This window comes from Leptopilina boulardi, unplaced genomic scaffold (genome assembly GCF_019393585.1).
Source record: "Leptopilina boulardi isolate dan_hultmark-lab unplaced genomic scaffold, ZJU_Lbou_2.1 LbouV2_38, whole genome shotgun sequence".
NCBI classification, from domain to species: domain Eukaryota; kingdom Metazoa; phylum Arthropoda; class Insecta; order Hymenoptera; family Figitidae; genus Leptopilina; species Leptopilina boulardi.
The window spans coordinates 1,333,356-1,355,819 of NW_026137951.1; the positions used below are offsets into that span (position 1 = coordinate 1,333,356).

Here is a 22,464-nt window from a genome sequence, read left to right on the forward strand (position 1 = left end):
TCAGCAAAATGCCTTTAATGTTTCGTAAAACTCTTCTGACTTTATGCTGGCAAACGAGCACGACCGGACGTGCTTTGGTGACCAGAGAATTCTTGGGAAAAACCAAACCCAAATATTTAATTCTCAATTTAAAGTTCAATTTTTTTTTTTTTATATCGCAATTTTAATTCTTTTAAAATAATTTCTAAACTATTTTTAAATTAGTTTTTGGTTTTAAAAATTCAAATTAACGGTTGTTATTTTCTTTTTTAGTGATGAAATAATAGGAAAAGAAAATCAGTTTCGTTTTTTGGTGATCGACATTATGGAAGTTTCCTTAAATTAGAATAGTAGAAAAACTTGTTTAGATTTCTTTTGGGAATAGAGAGAGAGAGAATCCTTAAAACTGGTTTTTGTACAAATCGACATAAATTGTGTTTGTAGTAATTTCAAAGAGACATTATTTAGTATTCGAATGTAGCAACGTAGACTAAAAGAGAAGGAGGAGGGGAACTACTATTTTACATGCAACCTTCGTTCGTGAAGATAAGCGGTAAAACATATTCAGGAATTTTCGCAGAATCGGGAATCGATCCACCGTTATGAGTATAACGTTTGTGATCATAAAGTAAATTTCCTCGAGAGAGAAAAAAAAACTTCCGGCAGATCTATTTTTATATCCTCACAGAGAAGATAGTGTAAATGTTATCGTATCGTTTCTTTATCTAAATCGAATTTAATTTTCAATTTTTGAATTTAGATTATGTTTTGTTTTGATTCATCGTTATATATGTATATTATTTATTGATTTAATGATTTTCAAAATGTAAACATATATTGATTTATTATATCTAGAGCAGTAACTATAAAATATAATAATAGATTTTATCTCTCAATCACTAGTGTCACAATGATAAGTGATAAGGATCAAAAGACAAGTTGATTGTTTCACGTCAATGTCTAGGCAAAATGAAATGAGTCATTCAGCAACAAGTGCATGTGTTTATTTTTATCGAAAAAAAAATGTGAAAAAGAAATTTCTTTTATATTTTCAATTTCTGAATGTGGTGAACTTGGAAAATTGACTGCGGTTTTTATGGGAGAAAACGTTTTGAAGAAGATAAAGACTTGAACAAAAAGCATTTACAATATTGTTTAAAATAGAATTGCTCTTATAAATGGTAGAGAAAGAGAGAGAGAGAATAACACTTCCTTTTGTACTAAGTTGTTGTCATTTTCGTGTCGTTGATACCAACTTGGCCACGTGGCTTCGTGTTGCCAGTGTAAATGACTTTACCATTTCGCACCCTGTTTATAGTGGGCGATGAAATTTATCGTTTCTGTAAAACGTCAAAAAAAAAAAAAAATCTTTAATTTCTATCAAAAACGCCTGCGTAAAATTTTAATTTATTTGCGATAGATTTTCATTTAGCAGAATTTTTATTTTTTTTAAATTTTGCTCTTGTATTGTCATAGGTTTTTTTTCGTCCAATAGGTGTTGCTTTCTTATTTATCATTCTGTTGATGCTTATCTAAATGCTACTGTTCTTACTACTCTTTATATTTACTGATAATGAAATATATAATTATAAATATATAGTTTTTATAATAATTTTAAACATTGAATTTTAAACTAAAATTTAAAAAAAAAATTATTTTTTAATTAGTATTCGAATTGAAATTATATTATTGTGATCGTGTAGCCAGTTGGCAACCGGTGCAAAAACACGTTACAATTGTGCAATAAGTAGTAGGTACTTCATTATCTCGAGCCATATATGGTGTGAATTCGTGTGATTTTATCGGATCTTGCGGGTGCATATGTATATAGTCGAGTTTGAAAACCATTCTTGTTTCAAGAGCTCTGTTAATAGGATTAAAATTTCACTTTTTTTCTATGTAATAAACTTTCAACAAAATTTTCCAACCAAGAATTTTGTTATCTAACATTATATTATAATGCAAAATCATTAATTTTCCAAATTGATTTTTGAAATAAAAAAAATTACGAAAATTTTTTCTGCAATTTTTTTTTTTAGTAAAATATATTTATTTAATTTTGTAATTTATTTACATTTATTGTTTATGACTATTTTGCACAAAGATTATTTGTTTATTTTTTGAGCAATTATTTATTCGTGTTTATTTTTAATGTTGAACATTAGATTTATTTTATATTAAGTGAAGGGTCAATTTTCCTTTGAAATGAATTTCTCAGACATAATTATTCAACTGGAATGCGCACAATAGGGGTACAATGTATTCATATATATATACATTTCGTTGCGTAAGAATCTTTTCAGTTAAAATATATATATCACTTTGTGAGTCATTCTCAATGAATATAAAAACATGACAATGGATCCTTTAAATAACTTCTAATCATTATATTATACAAGAAAAAGTGTACAAACTTTTGAATATCATTTTGTTTTTAAAATTTTTTAATTTTTTCACTATTTTTTTAAAAAAGAAATTCTTTATGAAATTTTTTATTTATTATTATTTGATAATGAAACTGAAGTTACTAACGTTGATTCAACGAAAAAATAAAATTTAAGAATTCTAATTCCCATCAATGAAATTTGATTATTTTCCATCCTCTGAAACCTGGAATAAAAAAAAACAATATTTATCATTGTTTTGTCTTGGATTTTCCGAAATTTCAAGTAATTTTCATATTTCCTCGACTCAGAAACAATTTTTCTCGTTTGATAATTATTTGTTTCAATGATCGAACACCTTAAAAAAAGTAATCTTGATTCTAGCGAATTCCTCTTAATTTGATGCATATTTTCCTCTTATATATTGTATCAAAAGTAATAGTCTTCACTTGAGAGGATTTTCCTCTCGCATATAATTTGACAATTATGGTTACAAACTGATAAAGAAAAGCTATTATCATGCACTAAATTAAATATCTTTAATTAAATATTAAATATAATTAATGATTTATAGTTATAATTACTTACATTAATTAATAGATTTGTTTATTTATTTAACTTTAATTCAATGTTTTTGACATCAGAACCTCAAAAAAATTGTTTTGTTTTATTATTAGTCACCAAAGAATAAAAATATTCTACATTCAAGTGGAATACTTTTGTTTTAAGAGGAAAAATTGAGAGGATATTAGAAGAGGATTTTTTCTCTAAATATGAGATTACTTTTTTCAGGGTGAAGAATTTTAAAAAACAGAAAAATTGCTATTTCCCCGCCTCGGAAGCAATTTTTCTTATTTGATAATTATTTTTATTCCAATTCTAGAAGTCTTTAAAAAAAAAAGAAAATTTGCTTCCAAGTCGGGGAAATAGAATTTTTTTTTGAAATTTCGGGATTTTCGGAAAATCTGTGAGAAAAAAAATCAAAATCACTGTTTTCTCCGACTTGGAAGCAATTTTTCAATTTTTTAAAAGGCTTCTTAGCATTGAAATAAATAATTATTAAACGAGAAAAATTGCTTTCGAGTCGAGGAAATAGTAATTATTTTGAAATTTCGGGATTTTCGAGTAATTCGTGACAAAATAGTGATAAATATTGTTTTCCCCGCCTCGAAAGCAATTTTTCTGTTTTTTAAATTATTTTTTGCATTGAAACAAATAATTATCAAACGAGAAAAATTGCTTCCGAGTCGAGGAAATATGAAAATTACTTGAAATTTCGGAAAATCCAAGACAAAACAATGATATTGTTTTTTTTATTCCAGGTTTCAGAGGGTTGAAAAGAATCAAATTTCATTGATGGGAATTAGAATACTTAAATTTTATTTTTTCGTTGAATCAACGTTGGTAACTTCAGTTTCATTTTGATACAGCTTTCTTCACTAATTCTTTTGTTTTGATAATCAAAATATTTTGCCATTTAAAATTCAATTTTATTGTCTAGATTGAAAAAAAAATGTAATGTATCACAAACGTTCTTCCGAGTTGTTCAATTAGTTCAAGTGTTCAAGTAATCTCCGCTTCTGTATAGTAGCCTCGAACGATATCTTATATATTGTATAGTTGAGAGAGCAGGGGAACGAAAGAAAATGTAGGATATCATTTTTCAAGATTTAAACTATTTAAGCCTTATACAAGCTGTTGAAGAGCGAGAATTTATTTGTGTCAGAATAAAAATTCATTAAAAAAAAAAATGATTATTTACCTCTAAAAATAAAAATTGTATACATATTTATTTTTTTAATGTAATGATTGTAGTAAAATCTGAACGAATTTGGTTAAGTTTTTGTTGAAAAAGAGAAGTATATTATATAAAGATGTCATTAATATATTATTTGGCAAAAAAAAGACAGTTTAAACAGGTGTTTTTTTCTCATTTTTCTTTAAATAAGATTTACATGACAATAATCTATTATACTTTCTTTTATAACTGTACTAGAACATCTGGTCAAGAAAAGGAATGTTTTCTTATCATGACAGCTTATCTCTATTATAGTTGACGTTAAACGAATTACATTGTAGAATAACCATTCATTTATGCAAATATATATATATTTTCAAAACTTTATCATAGAATCGATTGAGGACAGATCAATTTTCACTTTATGATGTTTGATTAAAGTAAATGTAGGACACATTTGAAAAACTGCTCAACATTTCTTGAATGACTTTAAAAAAAAAAAAAAAAAAAAAGTAATTTTTTGAATTATTGATCAATTAAAAAAAAATCTTGATACTTTATAAAAAGGGCTATAGTCGGAAGTATGTATAATGTTACCAACATGGTAACAATGACGTCATGGTTGGTAATACTTGAATATAAGAATATGGATATTATTAAAAGTGTGTATGTGCCCGGGCAAGCCTGTAGCATATACGGACTTGAAGCTGATGTCATGCCTGGTCGAGGTAAAAAAAAAAACATGTCTTTTTAACGGACACGGAGGATTTCATCCAAGCAGGTTACTTTTATCTTCAAGTCGGTCTCTCTCTCTTTCTCGCATGCTCCGTGATGAGCCAACGTAATCGAGACACCTCTTTGGTTAGCATTGAGACACACTTTTTGGTCTCTTTTTTTTTTTTTTTTTTCCTCTCTTCATAAATTTAATTGTGTCCCTGAAAAGCGAGTTCGCTGAATGTCACTGTTCGTAAACAGTATTGGACATTAATTCTTTTTTTGTTTTATTCTTTTCAATTTACATTCTAAGTGTGTACTTGCTCCATGAACAAAAATGATAATAATCACCAAAGACACATTGCACTTTGGTTCATTTTTAAGAGATCAGGTTTCCTTTTGTGGAATTCTTATATGATGCCTTCAATTGGTAAAATTTTGATTTTTTTTTCTTTTCTTTTCTTTTGAGTGGCTGTCAAGGTTTTCTCTTTTTTCTCTTAAAATCAAAGATTTACAAAAATAGATTCTTTAATATTTGGGTAATTATTAAAAATTTGTTTTTTAAATCGAATTAAAATTTGAATATATTTCTCTTTTAGGAACTCTTTTCCTGTGACCTATTTTTAAAAACCAGTTTATCTTTTTGTCCCATTTTGATGATTTAAGAAGCTATAAAAATTGGATTCGCTGCATGAATATTGGTACTAAGGAACTTTGGTGGTTGGTCAGTAGATTTTAAGATTCGTTTTTCTTTGTACGCTCTGTCTGGTTTACTGCTGAAGGCCCGGTGTGTTTATTGGGCAGGTGTCTTGCAACGGAATTGTTTTTAAACTCGCCCACAAGCTGTCGTTGCTTCTTTTTTCCTCTTATATATATATATTCACGACGTTAAATATTTGCACTATTTTTACGCTCGATTTTGCATATTTTTGTTTATAGAACAAATAAAAAATCTTATTTTAAGGTACATTTGAAGTTAAATTAGTCTTTGATCTAAGACATATAATTAATTTGTCTTCACAGTATGATTTTAAGCTCAAAAATTGACTGAAAAGAGTCAAAAAAATTTGCTGATATTCAGTAATTTTGGTTTTAAAATTTATCTTATTTTTCAGACTAATTGAATTTCAGACGAGCATCTTGAAATAAACTTTTCTTTTTACTGTACTGAAAAAAAATTTGATTTCAAATATTCGGTTACTATTATCAAATAAATATTTACTTGGACCAAATAATTTTTGAGTCAATTAAATGGTATTTGTTTTAAATACAAAAATTATTTGATTCAAGTAAATATTTATTTGATAGTAAGTTATCGATTATTTGAATAAAAAAAAAAAAAAAAAAATTTCACTGTGCTTTTTGAAATTTTATTTGCGAAATATTTATGTTATTTACAATAAATTCAAAGATTTATAGGTATTCATGACCTAGATTGTAAAATTTTGTTAACATTAATGATGATGATGATCTTTTGATTAAGAAGGCTAAAGTCAATTGCAGTGTCAATTTGTCTATTCTAGATAATTTAGAATATTTCTAAAAAAATGCAAAGAATTTTGATGATTAAATTTTCTTTATTATTTATTTTGTTTGGAAATTGTTTATTGGGAATTAAATTTTTCATTTTTTATTATTTCTTTTTAAAAAATTTGTCCCTTCTTTCTTTTTTCAATTTCTTATTCTCTTTTCTAGACTTGGAGTAACTATTTATAGAAAATGTTTGTCTTACGATGATAGAATTGGAAAATTCTAAACGAAATTGAATTTGCAAGTATTTTATCTTATCATGTGCTCTCCTTTTTTTTTTTAAAGCGACCAATGACTTTTGGTTTGGTTTAATGCACACCAAATCAATCGGTGACGCTCCTAGGTATGAGCTCATGCTTCAATAAATTCTGACTTATTTATCTACCTTTAGTGTGTAAAGTATATACATATTATGCATTATACACGCATATATATACCAATTGCGCGAGATTTCAATTTCCATGATCCTATTTCCGGGAAGCGATAACTTCCTGTTAGATTGAGAAGGAATTTTGAACTTTAATTTCCTTGACAATTTTTTTTCTTTTCTTTTTTTTTTAATGAAAAAGTGACATTTTTAATAAAAAAAATTTATCGCATGCGATACAGTTGTTTATTGAAGTTTTGCGAAAACAAAATTACGAAACACTCGAGACGTGGATAAATTCGTTTTTCCTTTTTGTTAGGCTAATTTATTGTTTACTTTATTTATTTACCGTTTGTTTTTTTCTTCCTTTAAAACAATCGAAATAACTTAACTTTTGTAAATATTATTGTATTTTAATGCAAGAAATGAGGTAATTTAAAATGAAACAAATTTTTGTATTCGTCATCAAATTCTTTTTATAAGTACTTATCAGTGATTTAATATTTTCGTATGTATTTTCTATTTTTTTTTAATTTGATAAATTGTTAAAAAAATTTTTTTTTTGTTTGCCAAATGTTACTTGGTATTTAATTTGTAATCTAAATCTTTAGCAATCTTTTTCAATCGTTCAAGGAATAACGGGTATAATCTTTATATTTTTTGCGAAAGCGATATTATATCGCGCACATAAGATATCAATGTCTGAATGACTTGGCATACAAATTTATAACTTGCGCGAATACAAATTGAAAGAAGCATTGAAAATTAAATTTTTTTTTTTTTAATAATAATTTACAAAAGTAAATTAAGAGAATACCTGATTTCTTGACATTTAAAAAAAAATCTTGAACAGGATGTACGATACTGATGTATAGATTTGACGTCACATCCGCTTGGTGTCAACAACTCATTCGTTTGAAATCCGGATATCTGGTCTGTTCGTCGCTCCAATAGTTCCGAAATAAATTACTATAATTTAAATAGGAATTTTTAATTATCATTTTGTATATTTTTTATTCGGCAAATTTTATTTTTTATTATTTAAAACTCGATAAAAAAATTAAAAATTCAATTCTTTTTATATTGGTATAATTCTTATTTGGATATAAAATAAGAATTATATATTTATTTATAATAATAAAATGCTTGGTCTGTCCTTCTGTCCTAACTTGAAGTTGGCCTTTTCTGATTTCACGTGTTTTTTTTTTAATAGTAATTTTATGACGTGTCAAATTTTGACAATTCTTTTTCTTATCATTTTTCTCATTAATAATATTAATAAGTTTCTCCAACGAATACCTATTAAATATTAATTATAAAAACACAGGCCTCGAATCAACTTATCAATTTATCAAACAATTTTTGGAAAACATTTTTTAAATTTAATTGAATTTACAAAGATTTAAAATTGAGATTTTTGAAATTAATTGAAACTTTAAGTGATTTTTAATTAAAATTTTAGATGATTTCACAAAAAATTTATTAGAAAATGAGGAAAAAATAATGAACCTGAAGTCCGCAACGTTTTTAAAAACGAAAAATTAAAATAGAATAATTTTTTCAAGTCATTTTATTATTAATTTTGAGTTGCACAAACTTTTAAGAAATTAATCTTTTTATAGAAGCCAGTTAACTCCGAATAACTTTAATTTTATGCCAAAGTAATACATATTATCTAGAATTATTTTTTCGTTTTCTTTTATAAAAACGTTGTGGACTTCAGTTTCATACAAAATACAATAATTTGAAAATCATTTTTAATTGAAAAATTGTTTCAGATAGTTGAATTTTGAAAGAATATTATTAAAATAGTTAAAAATAATTGAATTTCCTTAGAGTTAAAATTGAAATTATTAAATTTCAAAAAAAAAATTTTTCGATGGAAAATTTTAGATGCTTTTAAATTCAAATTTTTGAGAATAATGAAATTTTATTTGATTTTAAATTTGGAAAATAATTGAATTTCAGTTCATTTTGAATTGAAAATTTTGGGAAATAATTTAATTTTAATTGAAATTTTGGATAATAATTTAATATAAGTTCATTTTTGATTGAAAATTTGGATAATTAAATTTGAATAGAAATTTTAGAAAATAATTGAATTTAATTTCATTTTAAATTGAAAACTTGGTAAATAATTAAATTTTAAATTGAAAACTTTGGATAATTATTGGATTTTTAATTGATTTTGAATTAAAATTTCGGGTAATAATTGAATTTTATTTTATTTTGAATTAAAATTTTTAAAAAATAATTCAATTTTATTGTGATATATTTTTTTAAAATTATAAACAATTGTTAAATTTCATAAAAATTTTAATTGAAAAATAATTTTGATATAATTGAATTTGTGATATATTTCATTAAAATTATTAAAAATAATTAATTTAGTGAAAAATCATTTTAGTTCAAAATTTGTTAAATAATTGAATTGAAGAAGATCTGAAGAAGATCTACATTTTATACTAAAAAAATGTATTTTATTTACATTTTTTTTTCAAATATAAAAAAATGTCGCATTTTATTAAAATAAATCGATAAAAGTCGTATTTTTGAAAAAAGTCGGAAAAAGTCGTATAATCCGAGGCCTGTAAACATTTAATTTTCATTATTATCATTTAATATGTAATAATATTCTAATAAATTAAATTATTATTAATAATATTAATCTTTAATTTCTTTATAACAAACAATTAAATACTCAATTTGGCGCATGTTTAATTTTGCTAGTTAATAGAAATAATTGAATAAAAATATAATTTGACGTCATTTACGTAATTTTTGCTGTACTTCATTAAAATAGAAAATTTTTTCGTGGTATGAACAATTCAAAGGAGAAAAAAAAAATTTGTTGGTTCGTAGGCGAATATAATTACTCATTAAGTGTGAATGGTACAACATATTATATGCCTCATAGTATTTTCACATAAATGGGATACTTATTTGACGTTAATTATATAGTTTTGAACAGTTTCTATATCGGAGTGTAAATCACAGAGTTTGTGAAGCGCCGCATGGATGAATAGCCTATATATATATATTGGTATACTTTCGATCTTGAAGCGAAAGAAAGAGATAAAGATTTTGTGAAAGATATTATACTGAACCGGGCAAAAGGTAAAGCAACATCCTTATAAGGATATACGTCCTTAACCCGCTTCCTTCCAAGTTCTTCACGCATATACGGTGCTTGAAGAATATAACATATATACAATTACACACGTAGGTGCAAAAATAAAGTACATAAAAGTACGCTGAAGAGAATGCCTTTTATGGCCAACCCATATTTTCTGAATTCGACCTTTTTAAATTAAATGAAAAAAAAACGTGTCGAAATTCAACATGTTATAATTTATATATCAACTTTTTTTTTGTCCACTTTGAATGAACAAGCATTAGAATATTCAGAAACGATTTTTCATCACTTTTCTAAAATTTCCATTTTAGATGAAATTTGATATTTTTCATTTTATATATGAGATTTTTGATTTTCTACATCAGATTTATTATATCTTTAGTAAATCAATGGTGCATGTAATAATTAGTATAAGATAAAATTTTAATTTCTAATTAGGGACATATTGAATTTTTAAATAAATTCTTGCTGATCATAAAATCGGTATATTACAAAATGTGGTTAAGCAATTAGTATATTCGTTTTATGTACATATATAAACTATATATATTTCTGTATCGCCATTTTTGTATATTTCATAATATTATTTATTCCATAATGAGAGTTGCAGTTTTTTTTTTAAAGATTGATGTTGTAATTTTATTTTCGTTTCTCTCTTGCAGATTATTTTTCTACGAACATATATAACACTATAAAATATAGTTTGAGAAGAGATAGTCATTTTTTTCAATCATAATAAGGAATGAATTTTTATTTTTAATTAATTTAATTGTTTCTTTAATTAGATTACGTGTGTTAATTTTAATAAGCCTTGAGAAGGTTAGAGGAATATAATAACAATAATAATCATTATTATGCATATATATATACAAACTGAAAGCATGAAAGTGCTACTGTCTTATTTAATTAATCATTGAAAATGCCGCTATTTTTCCATTCATTTATACAACTATTGACTGACTCAGCATCGAACGTTCGCCTGTAGAATACAGATGACTTTTGTCTCGTTTCTTTGTTTCATATATATATATTTTTTTTTCTTTTCTCTTGATCGCATTCGTCTTGATAAGGCTTCATCGAGCTTTGTTGCAATTTTTTTTTCTAGTGCTGCTGATTGGACAATTCTAATCTCTGTATAGGAATGTCTCTTCAAAAAAATCTAGTGCAACTCTTGTACTTGACGTTTCACAGTTGCAATCAGTTGAACATATTTTTTTTTCCTCGATTATAAAAATTTTTTGAAAAAAATTAATTTGATTTTTTATGCTGATTATATAAATAATTAATATTGGATAATTAATTATATATTAATCATTCAATTTTTCGTATCTTGTTTTTTGTTTATACAATTATTTTGGTATTGATTCATCGTTTTTAATACACTTTCGTTTGCTATATATTGTTTGTTAAATGTGATACATGATCTCTTTTTCGTATTAAATATTGAAATAGACATATATATATATATATTAAATAAAATATGAAGAATTTAGTTTAGTATATATAAGCTAGGCTGGAATGTTGGATAGGTCGACGACACGCGACTTCACGGACCGGTTTTGAGAACCTTCGAACAAGCACCGAAAAAGTGGACAAAAATAATATCAAATTATTTGTTCTCAACAAATTTATAGTTAGGATGTATTTGACAGTATACAAAATATATTTCTTGATTTTAAAATTTTGGTTACTATTTTCCAAATGATTATGATTTTAATTTCCCCGAAAAAAATATCGAATTATTTCAAAATTTTTGCGAGATTGAAGATGAAAAAAAAAATTTGCAATATCGCAAAAATAATATTCGGAATAAAATTGAATTCTGTTAAATAAAATAAAAAATTTAATAATTATTTAATAAATATTCCATCGTAGGAAAATTCTATTCAATATTAAGTCTGATATAAAATTCGGTTATATTGAAATTTATCTTTGGAGAAAATTCGAACAAATAAGAATTTTGGAAAAATTCACCTAATCTCTTGTTGAACATTGTCACTTAAAGTTGATAGAGAATAGTCACGCGATAATTCACTTGTAATAACCGTCGTTTTGATTCAGTGGTATTAAAAGGGGTATTTTTTTTTTCTTAAATCTGTTATGACTGCAGGGAGAAGATTCGGTTCCGCTTACTGAGAATGACGAATACACGTAAGATATACTTGGGGAAAGTATATAAGTGGGTGATTCATTGAACAGGAAGTTAAGAAGCAGCAGGTATATAATGATTGTGCGTGACCTTAACACGTATGCTTACCTACGCACATGATGGTTATGATGAAACGTTTGAAAAATTTGTTACAATCGAAAGTTATGAATGTAGATCTTCTTTCCACATGACGATATAGAATACATTTAACATTCTTTTTTTATTTTTTAAATGTGAAAGTGCTTTCCTCTTTGATGACATTTAAATCTTTTTTGTATTTAACTTTATTTAAAAAACAATTTTTCAATATGAAAATGAAATTTTAATGTAGAGAAAAATATGTTTATTCAGCTACAAATATGCGATTTGTAATTCTCAGGTAGATAAAAAATTAAAAGGAAAATTTTTTTTTTTATAAAAACAATGCGAAATTTCTTTTGTATTATCTTGATTTATTACAAAAATTGTCATCAATTTTTGATAGTGATGATTCATTTACAGATTAATGAACTCTGAATCATCAGACCTTATATTTTATATAAAAAAAAATTTTATTATACATATAGAGAAAGTAAAATGACTTTCACTATTGAAAAATAATAAATTATTAAATATTAATTAATGGGTTTTATAAAAAAAAAGAAAAAAAAATTGATTAGAAAGCAATTTTCAAGGTGCATGCAAATAATATGTAAGAAATGGAAGTTGATATTTTATATATATATATATATAATTGCAAGTGAAGAAGTTTCGCAAGACTTAAGACTATTCGGTTGCATCGCGGTACAAACTGCTCTGGAATGCTCGCAAATCAATGCATTACTCGTGGCACTAATTAATTGCGCAAGCGTGATAATAAAACCGTTCATGGAAATTGACCTTAAGACGAACCTTGAATTCTCTCCGCGGTTGTTGATTGCAAAGTGTCTCGTTACAATTCCCCCATATCCCGGGGAAAATTAATTTTCTAATTTATTTTTCGTTTCTTTTCATATCAACATTTAAAAATGTTTGTTTTTCCCATGAATTTTCCGGATGAGAACCACTCTTAGGGCTTTTATGAGATGACCGATCGATTCCGGCTGTCTCGACTTCTCCCGCATTTACTGCCACCGACCTACGTAAATTCATTTTTTCTTTTTTTTTTTTATTGTCATACTAAAAAAGGAAAAAAAAATATCTTCATTGAAAAACTAAATCTTCATAATCAATCAATTTTTTATTAATTAAATTTCCATTTCGCCAAAAAGTAGAATTTTTATTACAAATATTTGTTAAATAACAATATTGCAAAATTTTAATGAAAAAAAAAAAAAAAATAGAAATAGAAAAAAAGGTAAAAAATATTTTATAAATAAAAAATTATTTCAGTTCTCTTGAGATTTTTTTTTCGGGCAAGGTAAATATTTTCTCCTTCGATTCCTGAAAGTTAGACGCCACGCCCAATATATCTCGCATGCTTCGCGAATTGTGAGTTTACAACGTTCGAAATTCATTCATGGTTCGAATTCAAATGAGAATTATTTTGAAGTGGCCGGCGACCCCTGTCAAGGTCTGGGTGCAAATAAACTATACACAATGGTACTATATGCAGATCACAATGCCCGAAATTGAGAGTGGGAGGTTTGACGAAACTGACAAGACCATGAAAAAGAGAGAGAGAAGGAGAGAAAAATATTATTTCTTCAGAGGTCGAAAGGAACGAGACTAGAGGCGCGAAATGTATACCTCTTTCTCTCCTCTCCTTTTTTTTTCTCTCTTGTTACGTACGCATACCCTCGTGACGTCATCGATCTGACATTCCACCAAGCTTTATACAAGTTCGTGTCTCCGTCTACATTATGCACCCATAAGATTCTTTGAATAACTTTCCCGGTTGCAATGCCGACACTAGTCACTTTACTCGCCTTTAAAGACCTCCACAAAACTTTATTTTATTCCATTTTTGAGAAAAAAAAAAAAATCAAAAATTACTTTCGCTCTTATAGACAGTAATTGATTCTAATTAGATTGTGCGATTATCAGATTAAGAATATTTCAGATCTTCTGCGATACTACACGCATTTATTCCTCTTAAATGTTTTCAGGAGCAACACTTTTTTTTCTCTCGTTTTAAATTTGATTTTTAAGTATTGCTCCTAACTTCCAATTAAAAATAACGAGACACACATTTTTATTTAATTAGTTTCATGTTGGTTTATATATGCCTTTGAAAGGAATAATAATTTCGTCATTGAAAATATATTGGCGAATTTTCAAGATTACTTTTTTTAATTTTTCTTTAATTGAATTTTTGAATGAATCAAATTTTTTATATGAAACTGAAGTGCGCAACGTTTTTATAAACGAAAACGAAAAAATAATAAGATAATATATGTATTACTTTGGCATAAAATTAAAGTTATTCGGAGGTAACTGACTTCTATAAAAAGATTAATTTCTTAAAAAGTTTGTACAACTCAAAATTCTATTTTAATTTTTCGTTTTTAAAAACGTTGCGAACTTCAGGTTAATTTTTTTCATTTAGAAGAAAAAAAATTCTCGAAATTTTGATAAATGAAAATTCGATTTAATAGCTGTATAATTAATAGATTTCGGTTAAACATAAATTTTTAATTGGAATTTTGAAGCTATATATAATTTTTAGGGAATGCGTCTAAAAAGTTATTCCATATATCAAAAATTGATTATTTTTATTATAGGACCGACTTTATATGAATTAATGAGCAGTGAAAGGATTGGGACACGCGACCTGATTATTGACCTAAGGTTCTCCCCGTTGGTTTCTTCTCTATAGTTTCGCCTGCATTCGAATCAGTCAGCCCGTACTCGGGCGATTTCTATTTCAGGAGAGATGCGAATTCTAGCGAGTACAACTTTGAATCTACAGCCACCGAAAATATATATATATGTGTGTTGACTTGTGTCTTCCTGAGAAACTGGAATGCAAGTTTAGATTTTCAAAATCTGTGAGGGGAAAAAAAAATAATGACAGAAATGTCTACTTTAATGCGCGACAACGCGACAATAAAAGCACTTGAGTTTGTAAAACAAGAGTGAATGATAGCCGACGGTTTTCAGCGCAAACAAAACGTTATTTTGTATACATGTCTCTGTATACATGCCCACGTATATACTTTAAAAATATGACCTAAACTTCCTGATAAAATATTTTGCAATATATCGCACCTGTTTTACTCATATTTCATTTCTTGGAAATTAATTACCTATCGATTGAATTTGATTTATGTTGTTGAAGCCATGTAATTTTGCAATATAGTCGTTGCTTTTTATTTATTACCTTTTTTTTAATTTTTCATTTGATGCAGAAGTCTTAACCGGTAGTTGTAAAATTTTCAATTTTACAATTAAAAATTTGATGAATTGTATAAAAAAAAAAATTCCATTTATTTTTATTTAAGAAAAAAAAAATTATTGTCCTCGATTTTATTACACTGTCAACATTTGGTTGTTTCACAATAGTTCTCCAGCAAGGTCTCTCTTTTTTTTGTTTTTTACGTAATTTCTGTTGACTAATGTAAACGTACGATTTCGGAGCTTAAATGTTTGTTCTGTTATTTGATGGTACTTGGTGGATGTAAAGTACACTCCAACATTCATAGAATACTGGTTTTGTCGACTATACAAAAAAGAAAATCCCCAGCAAAACATTTTACTTTTGCTTGTAATTTAAACCTATGGGAATATCTTTTATTTCACTTTCCATGAAATATATGACTAAGAAAAAGAGCTCAGCACGCTTAAGAAAGGATTTATCAAAGTCTCCTGCAAATTATATTGTAGAGAACCAGTTTTTAAAGGGAAAATCCTGATTTAAAATTGATTAATTTCAAATTGAAGAGATCTCGCGATCAACGCTAATTTTATGACAAGTTCTTTTTTTATGGTCTTTGCGAGAAAATTATTTAACACATTACGTAAAATGTACTCATTTGTGTTTAAAACGATTTTTTTCACGATTTTATGATCTTGCGGTTAAGGATTGATTAGGGGAAATTTTGTGTTTAATGCCAAGAAAGGAAAGTTGAAGAATAAATTATAAATAATACTAATATTTAGAAAAAAAAAAATTCTCGAATTAAATTTATCCATAAAAAATTGGGAGGGAATTTTGTTCAGATTTAGAGAATGAGAAAATAAGTAAAAAAAATAAAGAATCTTGAGTCGTTGAAGTGTAAGCAAGATGATTAGAAGGAGAAGGGTGTTTTGTTGTGGCAGTTGAAAGCTGAATGAGAAGACCAATTACTGTATTACGCTATTTCTTCATGATGTTCCTCTCAACGATTTGCTTTAGGTACATGAACACTAATTTCAAATTCATCCCTAAGACCGTTATTTCAGGCGCCAATGCTGTGGCAAATAAGTCTGATAATGTGCAGTCGAGGGATTTAGGCGTCTACATTCCACATTATAAATATTCATCGTATGGCGCCCATACATATGTGATAAATCTTTGTGTATGTGTGTGTGTGTATGTAGAAAAGAAACAAAATAATTTTAATAACAATATAAAAATTATATTTTTAACATAAAAAAATTTTTTGTTACGATAAAATAAATTGATTATGATCACCCTCGAATCAATTCAAATGGTTCCGAGTTTCAAGTTGTCAACATTTTTGGCAACGTTTGCCCCTTAAGTGATAATATTAATTCAATCGAAATTCTTGGCATCAAGTCACGTTCTACCGTATTTTGCTTTTATTAATTAATTTTCATATTTCTGCTTGCATTAATTGTGACTAATGTTGACAAATTGAGATATTTCCCGTGTGTCAGAAAATTCATGTAGATTTTTTATTTTAGATGTTCAATTTTCATATATTTATAACGTTGAAATAAATTTTTTTTAGAAAAAATGGAAATTTACATTATTTTTCTTTTTACAGACGTATTCCGGCCTTTTCTGCGTCGTAGTCAATCCTTACAAGAGGCTGCCAATTTACACAGAAAAAATTATGGAGAGGTATAAGGGAATCAAAAGGCACGAAGTACCACCACATGTTTTTGCCATCACAGACACAGCATATCGTTCGATGCTTCAAGGTAATAATAATAATAATAAGATAACAAGAAAAATTGATTAAATTTTCATAGTAAATAATTTTTAATTCATAGTCATTTATTAATCGAATTTCACGATTTTAGACCGTGAAGATCAATCAATTCTCTGTACTGGTGAATCCGGTGCTGGCAAAACAGAAAACACGAAGAAAGTTATTCAATATCTAGCGTATGTTGCTGCTTCGAAACCAAAATCAAACGCGGTAAGTTATTTTAATTAAAAAAATAAGAGATAATTAATATTTTCCTAAACACTTGGATAGTCATCAATTGTCTTGTGATTTAATGAGTTTGTACTCAAGAAGAAACCCGTGATTGAAGTCTTGCCTTTATTTTTCACTGAGTTCTGTGAAATGAACATCATGAATAATAAATTCTTATGTCGAGAGAGATAACCATAGAAACTGCGTTTACTAGAAGTTTATATGAGATAACTGCAGGAGGCGGATGAATTATAATACGCGCGCGAGATTTTAGAATTTTATGTAAGCAGAAGGCCAATCGATTCTTGAATTTTAGAAAATGTCAATATCATGAGTCTTGAGAAATTAAAAATTTTTTTTTCTTTTGTTTTCTTTTATAAATGAAATTCGCAATTTTTAAAAGAAGAAAAATAAAGAGAATTTTTATTTAAATTCTCATTTGAAAAATTATTAATTTTTCGATTTATTGAATTGAAAATTTGAAATTTTTTTTTATAATAATTTTATTAATTTTTTTAGAGTAAAGAAAATGATGGTTCAAGAAAGAATTTTTTTTCATGAGAGTTTAATTATTATCAAATTAATTTATTCTATCGTGATTAATTAATCGACATTATAATTATTCTACGGGGCGTTAAACGGTGAGAATTTTACCGCGTACGTTAATTATATTGTCGGTTGCTTGATAATTCTAATTGTTTTCTTACTCGGGGATTTTTTGCCTTGATCGTAGAATACAGTCACCTCCGTTGCTCTTTTTCTTGAATTGACGAGATTCTCTTTATCATGTAAGCATTGAATTACCTCTTACCTATATAATGAAATTTGATAGTCTGTTTAACTACAATTCAAGACTAGAAATACCAGGCGTCATATTGTTATAAACAATCCACTCGATTAACGAATATATCGCCAATAGAAAATGATTGACTATAAAAAAAAAAAAAAACATTTTATAAAGTCGAGATTGTCTCATTGATTCGACAATAAATAAAACGCTAAATGAGAATAGAAACTCGAGTCTTTGAAACCAATCTGATATCTTTGATCCAAAGTTTGCTAATTAACTCTCTTAAAGAAACTATAATCAATTTATATGCGAAATTATTATTATTTCTCAGAAATTCGCGGTAAAGATAATAATTGAATATAAGCAAAACAACATATTAGATTTTTAATAAGCTTTGAATGAGATTTTGTTTTATCAAATTGAACTTTAAAACGTTAAAAAAAAAAAAATAATGCAGGCATTACAATTTTCAGCATTTCTAAATTTGAAATTTCGCTTGAACAATTTGTGAATATTATTAATGAATTTAAAAATAGATACAAAAAAAGAAGATGATTGGTTAGGTTGCAAGTCATTTAATTAAAACTCTCGTGGCAAACAGTAGATTCTTTGTCGTATTTGCGAAACATATATCGCAAGACTTGAAAAGTGAGTTTGTTCTATACCTCATGAAATAGGCCATTACAAAATAAAAAAAATAAGAATTGTCTTGTATATAATATTGGAGATGTTGGTTTGAGAAAATTAATAATGCGGGTCCAAAGATGGTTGATTCGTCATTCTGTCTGTTCGAAGGACACGCGAGATTCACAAACCTTAACATAGTTTCATTTACCATAAAGAAAATACTACGACTTGTGTGTGCGCGTTGCTTTAATACGTCGATTAAACCCAATCGATTTATATATTATTGTGACTAGTTTACGGGATTGCAAAATCGGCCTCGAAGGTCCTGTCCTCCAAATGTACATCCATTTTATTGGTTTTAAACTCAATTTCATACTCTTTATTTTTGGTATATATATACAATATAGGCAATATCTTCAATTAAATAATCCAGTTTATTTGATTTCTAATCAATTATTATATTTTAAACATTCAATAGTCTTGAAATACGAAATAGTCTTCAATTCTAATTTAGATTAATTTTTTTTAAACATTAATTATAGTAAATAAATTAATTTTAAAAATTAGAAAAATAAAACTGCAAATCAGTGTATAATTGAATGCTTCATATAAATATTAATAGGTCAAGACTATAAAATTGGTTATATTGGTCGCTTCTATGATTCTTAATTATTTCTATTATTATTATTATTAACATCATTTTTACGTGATTTATCTTGTTTTTCGAACTACGACGGACTCGTAAAGATAATTCTCAATCTTGAAATTCTCAGAATCATTTAGATGGATAAATGGAGCTTTCAATCAGTGTTCGATTATTTATGTCCATTTTTCTTAAAAATGAACAAAAATTTAATTATAAAAATATTAAATTTATTTATTTTATTTAGTTTTTTTTTTATTTTGTTTATTTTAATATATTTAAATTTAATGTGTAGTTGAGTTAATAATTTCAATTAAATGACTGTTAAAGTGTATCCATTTTGTAGTAAAAAAGAATTTAATGTGTAGCACTAACTAGTTATTACCATATTTGTTGCAATTCATTTACAATAATAGCTATTTTTAAAACGGGAATTTTCTATTCGCGAACAATTTACTTTTAACAAGATTTTCATTGATTGACTTCTTCATTCAAATTTTAATTACCATTTACATAATTTAAATTGATGACAAAAATTTTTAAATTTAACTAATTGAATGAAGCAAAAGTTAATGGAAAAAAGTCGATATACTCGGTCGCGTTTTCATTTCATATTTTATGACTTGAAACATGCACATTCTTGCTTTTATTGCTGAGCTAACTCAGCCGCTCTCTTTTACAAAATTCTAACGTTACTTACAAAGTAACATTGAAAACCTACAGCAAAAGAAAACAAAAAATTGAAGAAGAAAGAGATTAAAAAAATCAAAAAAAAAAATGGGAAAACATTTTGAGGAAGATAGAAAATTCAAAAAAGAGAAATGATTAAAAAAAAAGTTAGAGATAATTGAGAAAAATAAAAAATTTTTAAATTAAAATAAAGTTCCAAAAATTGTAAAGTTTAAAATTTAAAATTGGATTAATCTTTAATTGAACACCTGAGAATGTATTTTAAATTATTTTTAAGTGATAAAGTACTTTCGATTCTTTGTAATTTTCCTCTAAATTTACATTATTTTATCAGGTAGCTCACTATTTTTTTTTTTCTGAAATGTTTTAAGAAAAGCAAACATTCCAAGCTAGCAATTCACCGTTTACATTTATGTGTGCTTTTAAATAAACATTGTTCGACTAATTATTTCGCTCATCGTACAACTCCGGAACGAGATAATAAAAGGTCGCGAAAAGAAATTAAACAAAATGTAGGAGTACAAACTGATAAGATTGAGACTCGTGAAGACAATTATTTATATTATTACTCAGTCTGCGCGGTTTTCGTTGTTTCTTACTAATTAGTATATACGCAACTATCTATAATTTACGATTATAAGAGAAAATTATTGATTATAATGTTCAAAGTTTCTGTTTCATAAATATATATAATATATATTAACAGACCTTTGATTAAAATATGCTTTCAACTGAAATACAATTTTTTTTACTTTTGTGCAGACTAGAGAAAAATTATAATTAGAAATTTTTTCGAAAAAATAGTATTTGTAGAAATTAATAAAAAAAAATTCAATATTGAATTTTAAGAACTTTGAATTTTTATACGAAGAAAATAATAAAACATAAAATAATTAACCAAGAGGAAAAATTGATGATCTAGACAAAAATTATGTCATTCTAATAATATAAAAATTCTTTTATTTTCGGTGCTGATTTTTTGATGGATGCTACTCTAGACACCAAGTCCGGCATTAATCATAGTAAGTCAATATTAAAGCTCAGAACATCATAAAATTGTGGATACTTGTTGATGTTTTTTGTTTGTCTATTTTTTGCCTCTTTAATTATAGTGCCTACTAACAAAATGGTTTTGGATTCATCATGAGGGGTTGTAAATTAAAAAAATAAGAATTTTTCATTTTAATGAAAATATAAAAATATTTTTAATCTTTTCTAATTATCGCTTTTTTACATATATGCGCAATTATTCATCTATTTTTGAATTACTAATTCAAGTTTCTTTGTAATATCAAATTTTTTTTTTGCCTTATTCTGCTGCCTTTGGAACCAGGGCACTGGAACATTAGCTGACAAGTTTGCGGTAATTAGAGGGACGAATTATTACGGATATTGGTGTGGTTCTCTTTACACTTAAACACTCTCATATTAAGGCTTTTTTGTTTAATTATTTTATGCTTGGGTTTAACACAATTTATTAAAATTTAATTGATGCTATTTTTATTTTGAGTGTTTTTTGTAAAAATATTATTTAGATATTAAGTGTTTCGTCACTAACAAGTAATTAATTTTATTATTAATAATTATATTCAAAATTCCTTTTAAAATGTTAGTTACTTTTTAACAGGTGATTGTTCCACAGAAAATTTAAATTTTGATTTATTATTTAAAAAGACTTTGCTATTATTTCAGTAGGACTTTAAATAAATATTTATTAATTGTTTATTAATATTTAAGTCAATTCATTTCGATAAGAGAATTTATAAATTTTTAATAGAAGTAAATTTTTTATGTGCTTTTCAATTAAATGCATCAAGAGAATCATGAAAAATTTATCGGCAAAAGATGTTTATAATTATTATATAGAAGATTTATTTTTTTTTCAATATCTTAAAAAATTAAAATAAAATACTAATAAAATTTATATACAAATATTTTTTGAATTTTTAAATAAATTAATGATATTTGCAATTATAGATAAATGAAACATCTGTTATTACTTGTAGTTGACGTTATGAATAATGTATACAGTTCAGTTATATGTGAAATAGTCACCTGTTTTTTATAAACTCATAGTAAATTTTATCTCCCTTATTCTCCTTGTAAAATATTGTATACTGGGAGATTCAAAAATCTATTTGGTATTTATCTGATTACTTTAGTATTAATGTATGTTTAGAAATGTTATTTTTTTTGCTTAAATCATGTTCATAATCGCAATGTGTAATATTATTTTATTTAAATATGCTTATATAAATTTTTATTGTAATTGTTGCTTTATGATTTTTTCTTTTTCATCACAGGGTGAACTTGAACAGCAACTTCTACAAGCCAATCCTATTCTAGAAGCTTTTGGAAATGCAAAAACCGTCAAGAACGACAACTCCTCACGTTTTGTAAGAAATTTAAAATATTAGAATTAAATTAAC

The 22,464-nt window shown here is 26.1% G+C and overlaps 1 protein-coding gene across 4 annotated transcripts in view; it reads left to right on the forward strand.

The window, feature by feature from the left end:
• LOC127288016 (myosin heavy chain, non-muscle) overlaps positions 1–22,464 on the forward strand; it is a 37,097-nt gene that overhangs the window by 4,984 nt on the left and 9,649 nt on the right. For 2 of the 4 annotated variants that reach the window (XM_051315204.1, XM_051315202.1), the window contains exons 2-6: positions 16,908–17,064; positions 17,167–17,285; positions 21,034–21,057; positions 21,369–21,398; positions 22,339–22,431. In XM_051315204.1, the coding sequence (XP_051171161.1) occupies positions 16,908–17,064; positions 17,167–17,285; positions 21,034–21,057; positions 21,369–21,398; positions 22,339–22,431 (423 nt within the window). The remainder of the gene's footprint in view (positions 1–16,907; positions 17,065–17,166; positions 17,286–21,033; positions 21,058–21,368; positions 21,399–22,338; positions 22,432–22,464) is intronic. The other 2 variants (XM_051315203.1, XM_051315205.1) reach the window with 1 other exon arrangement.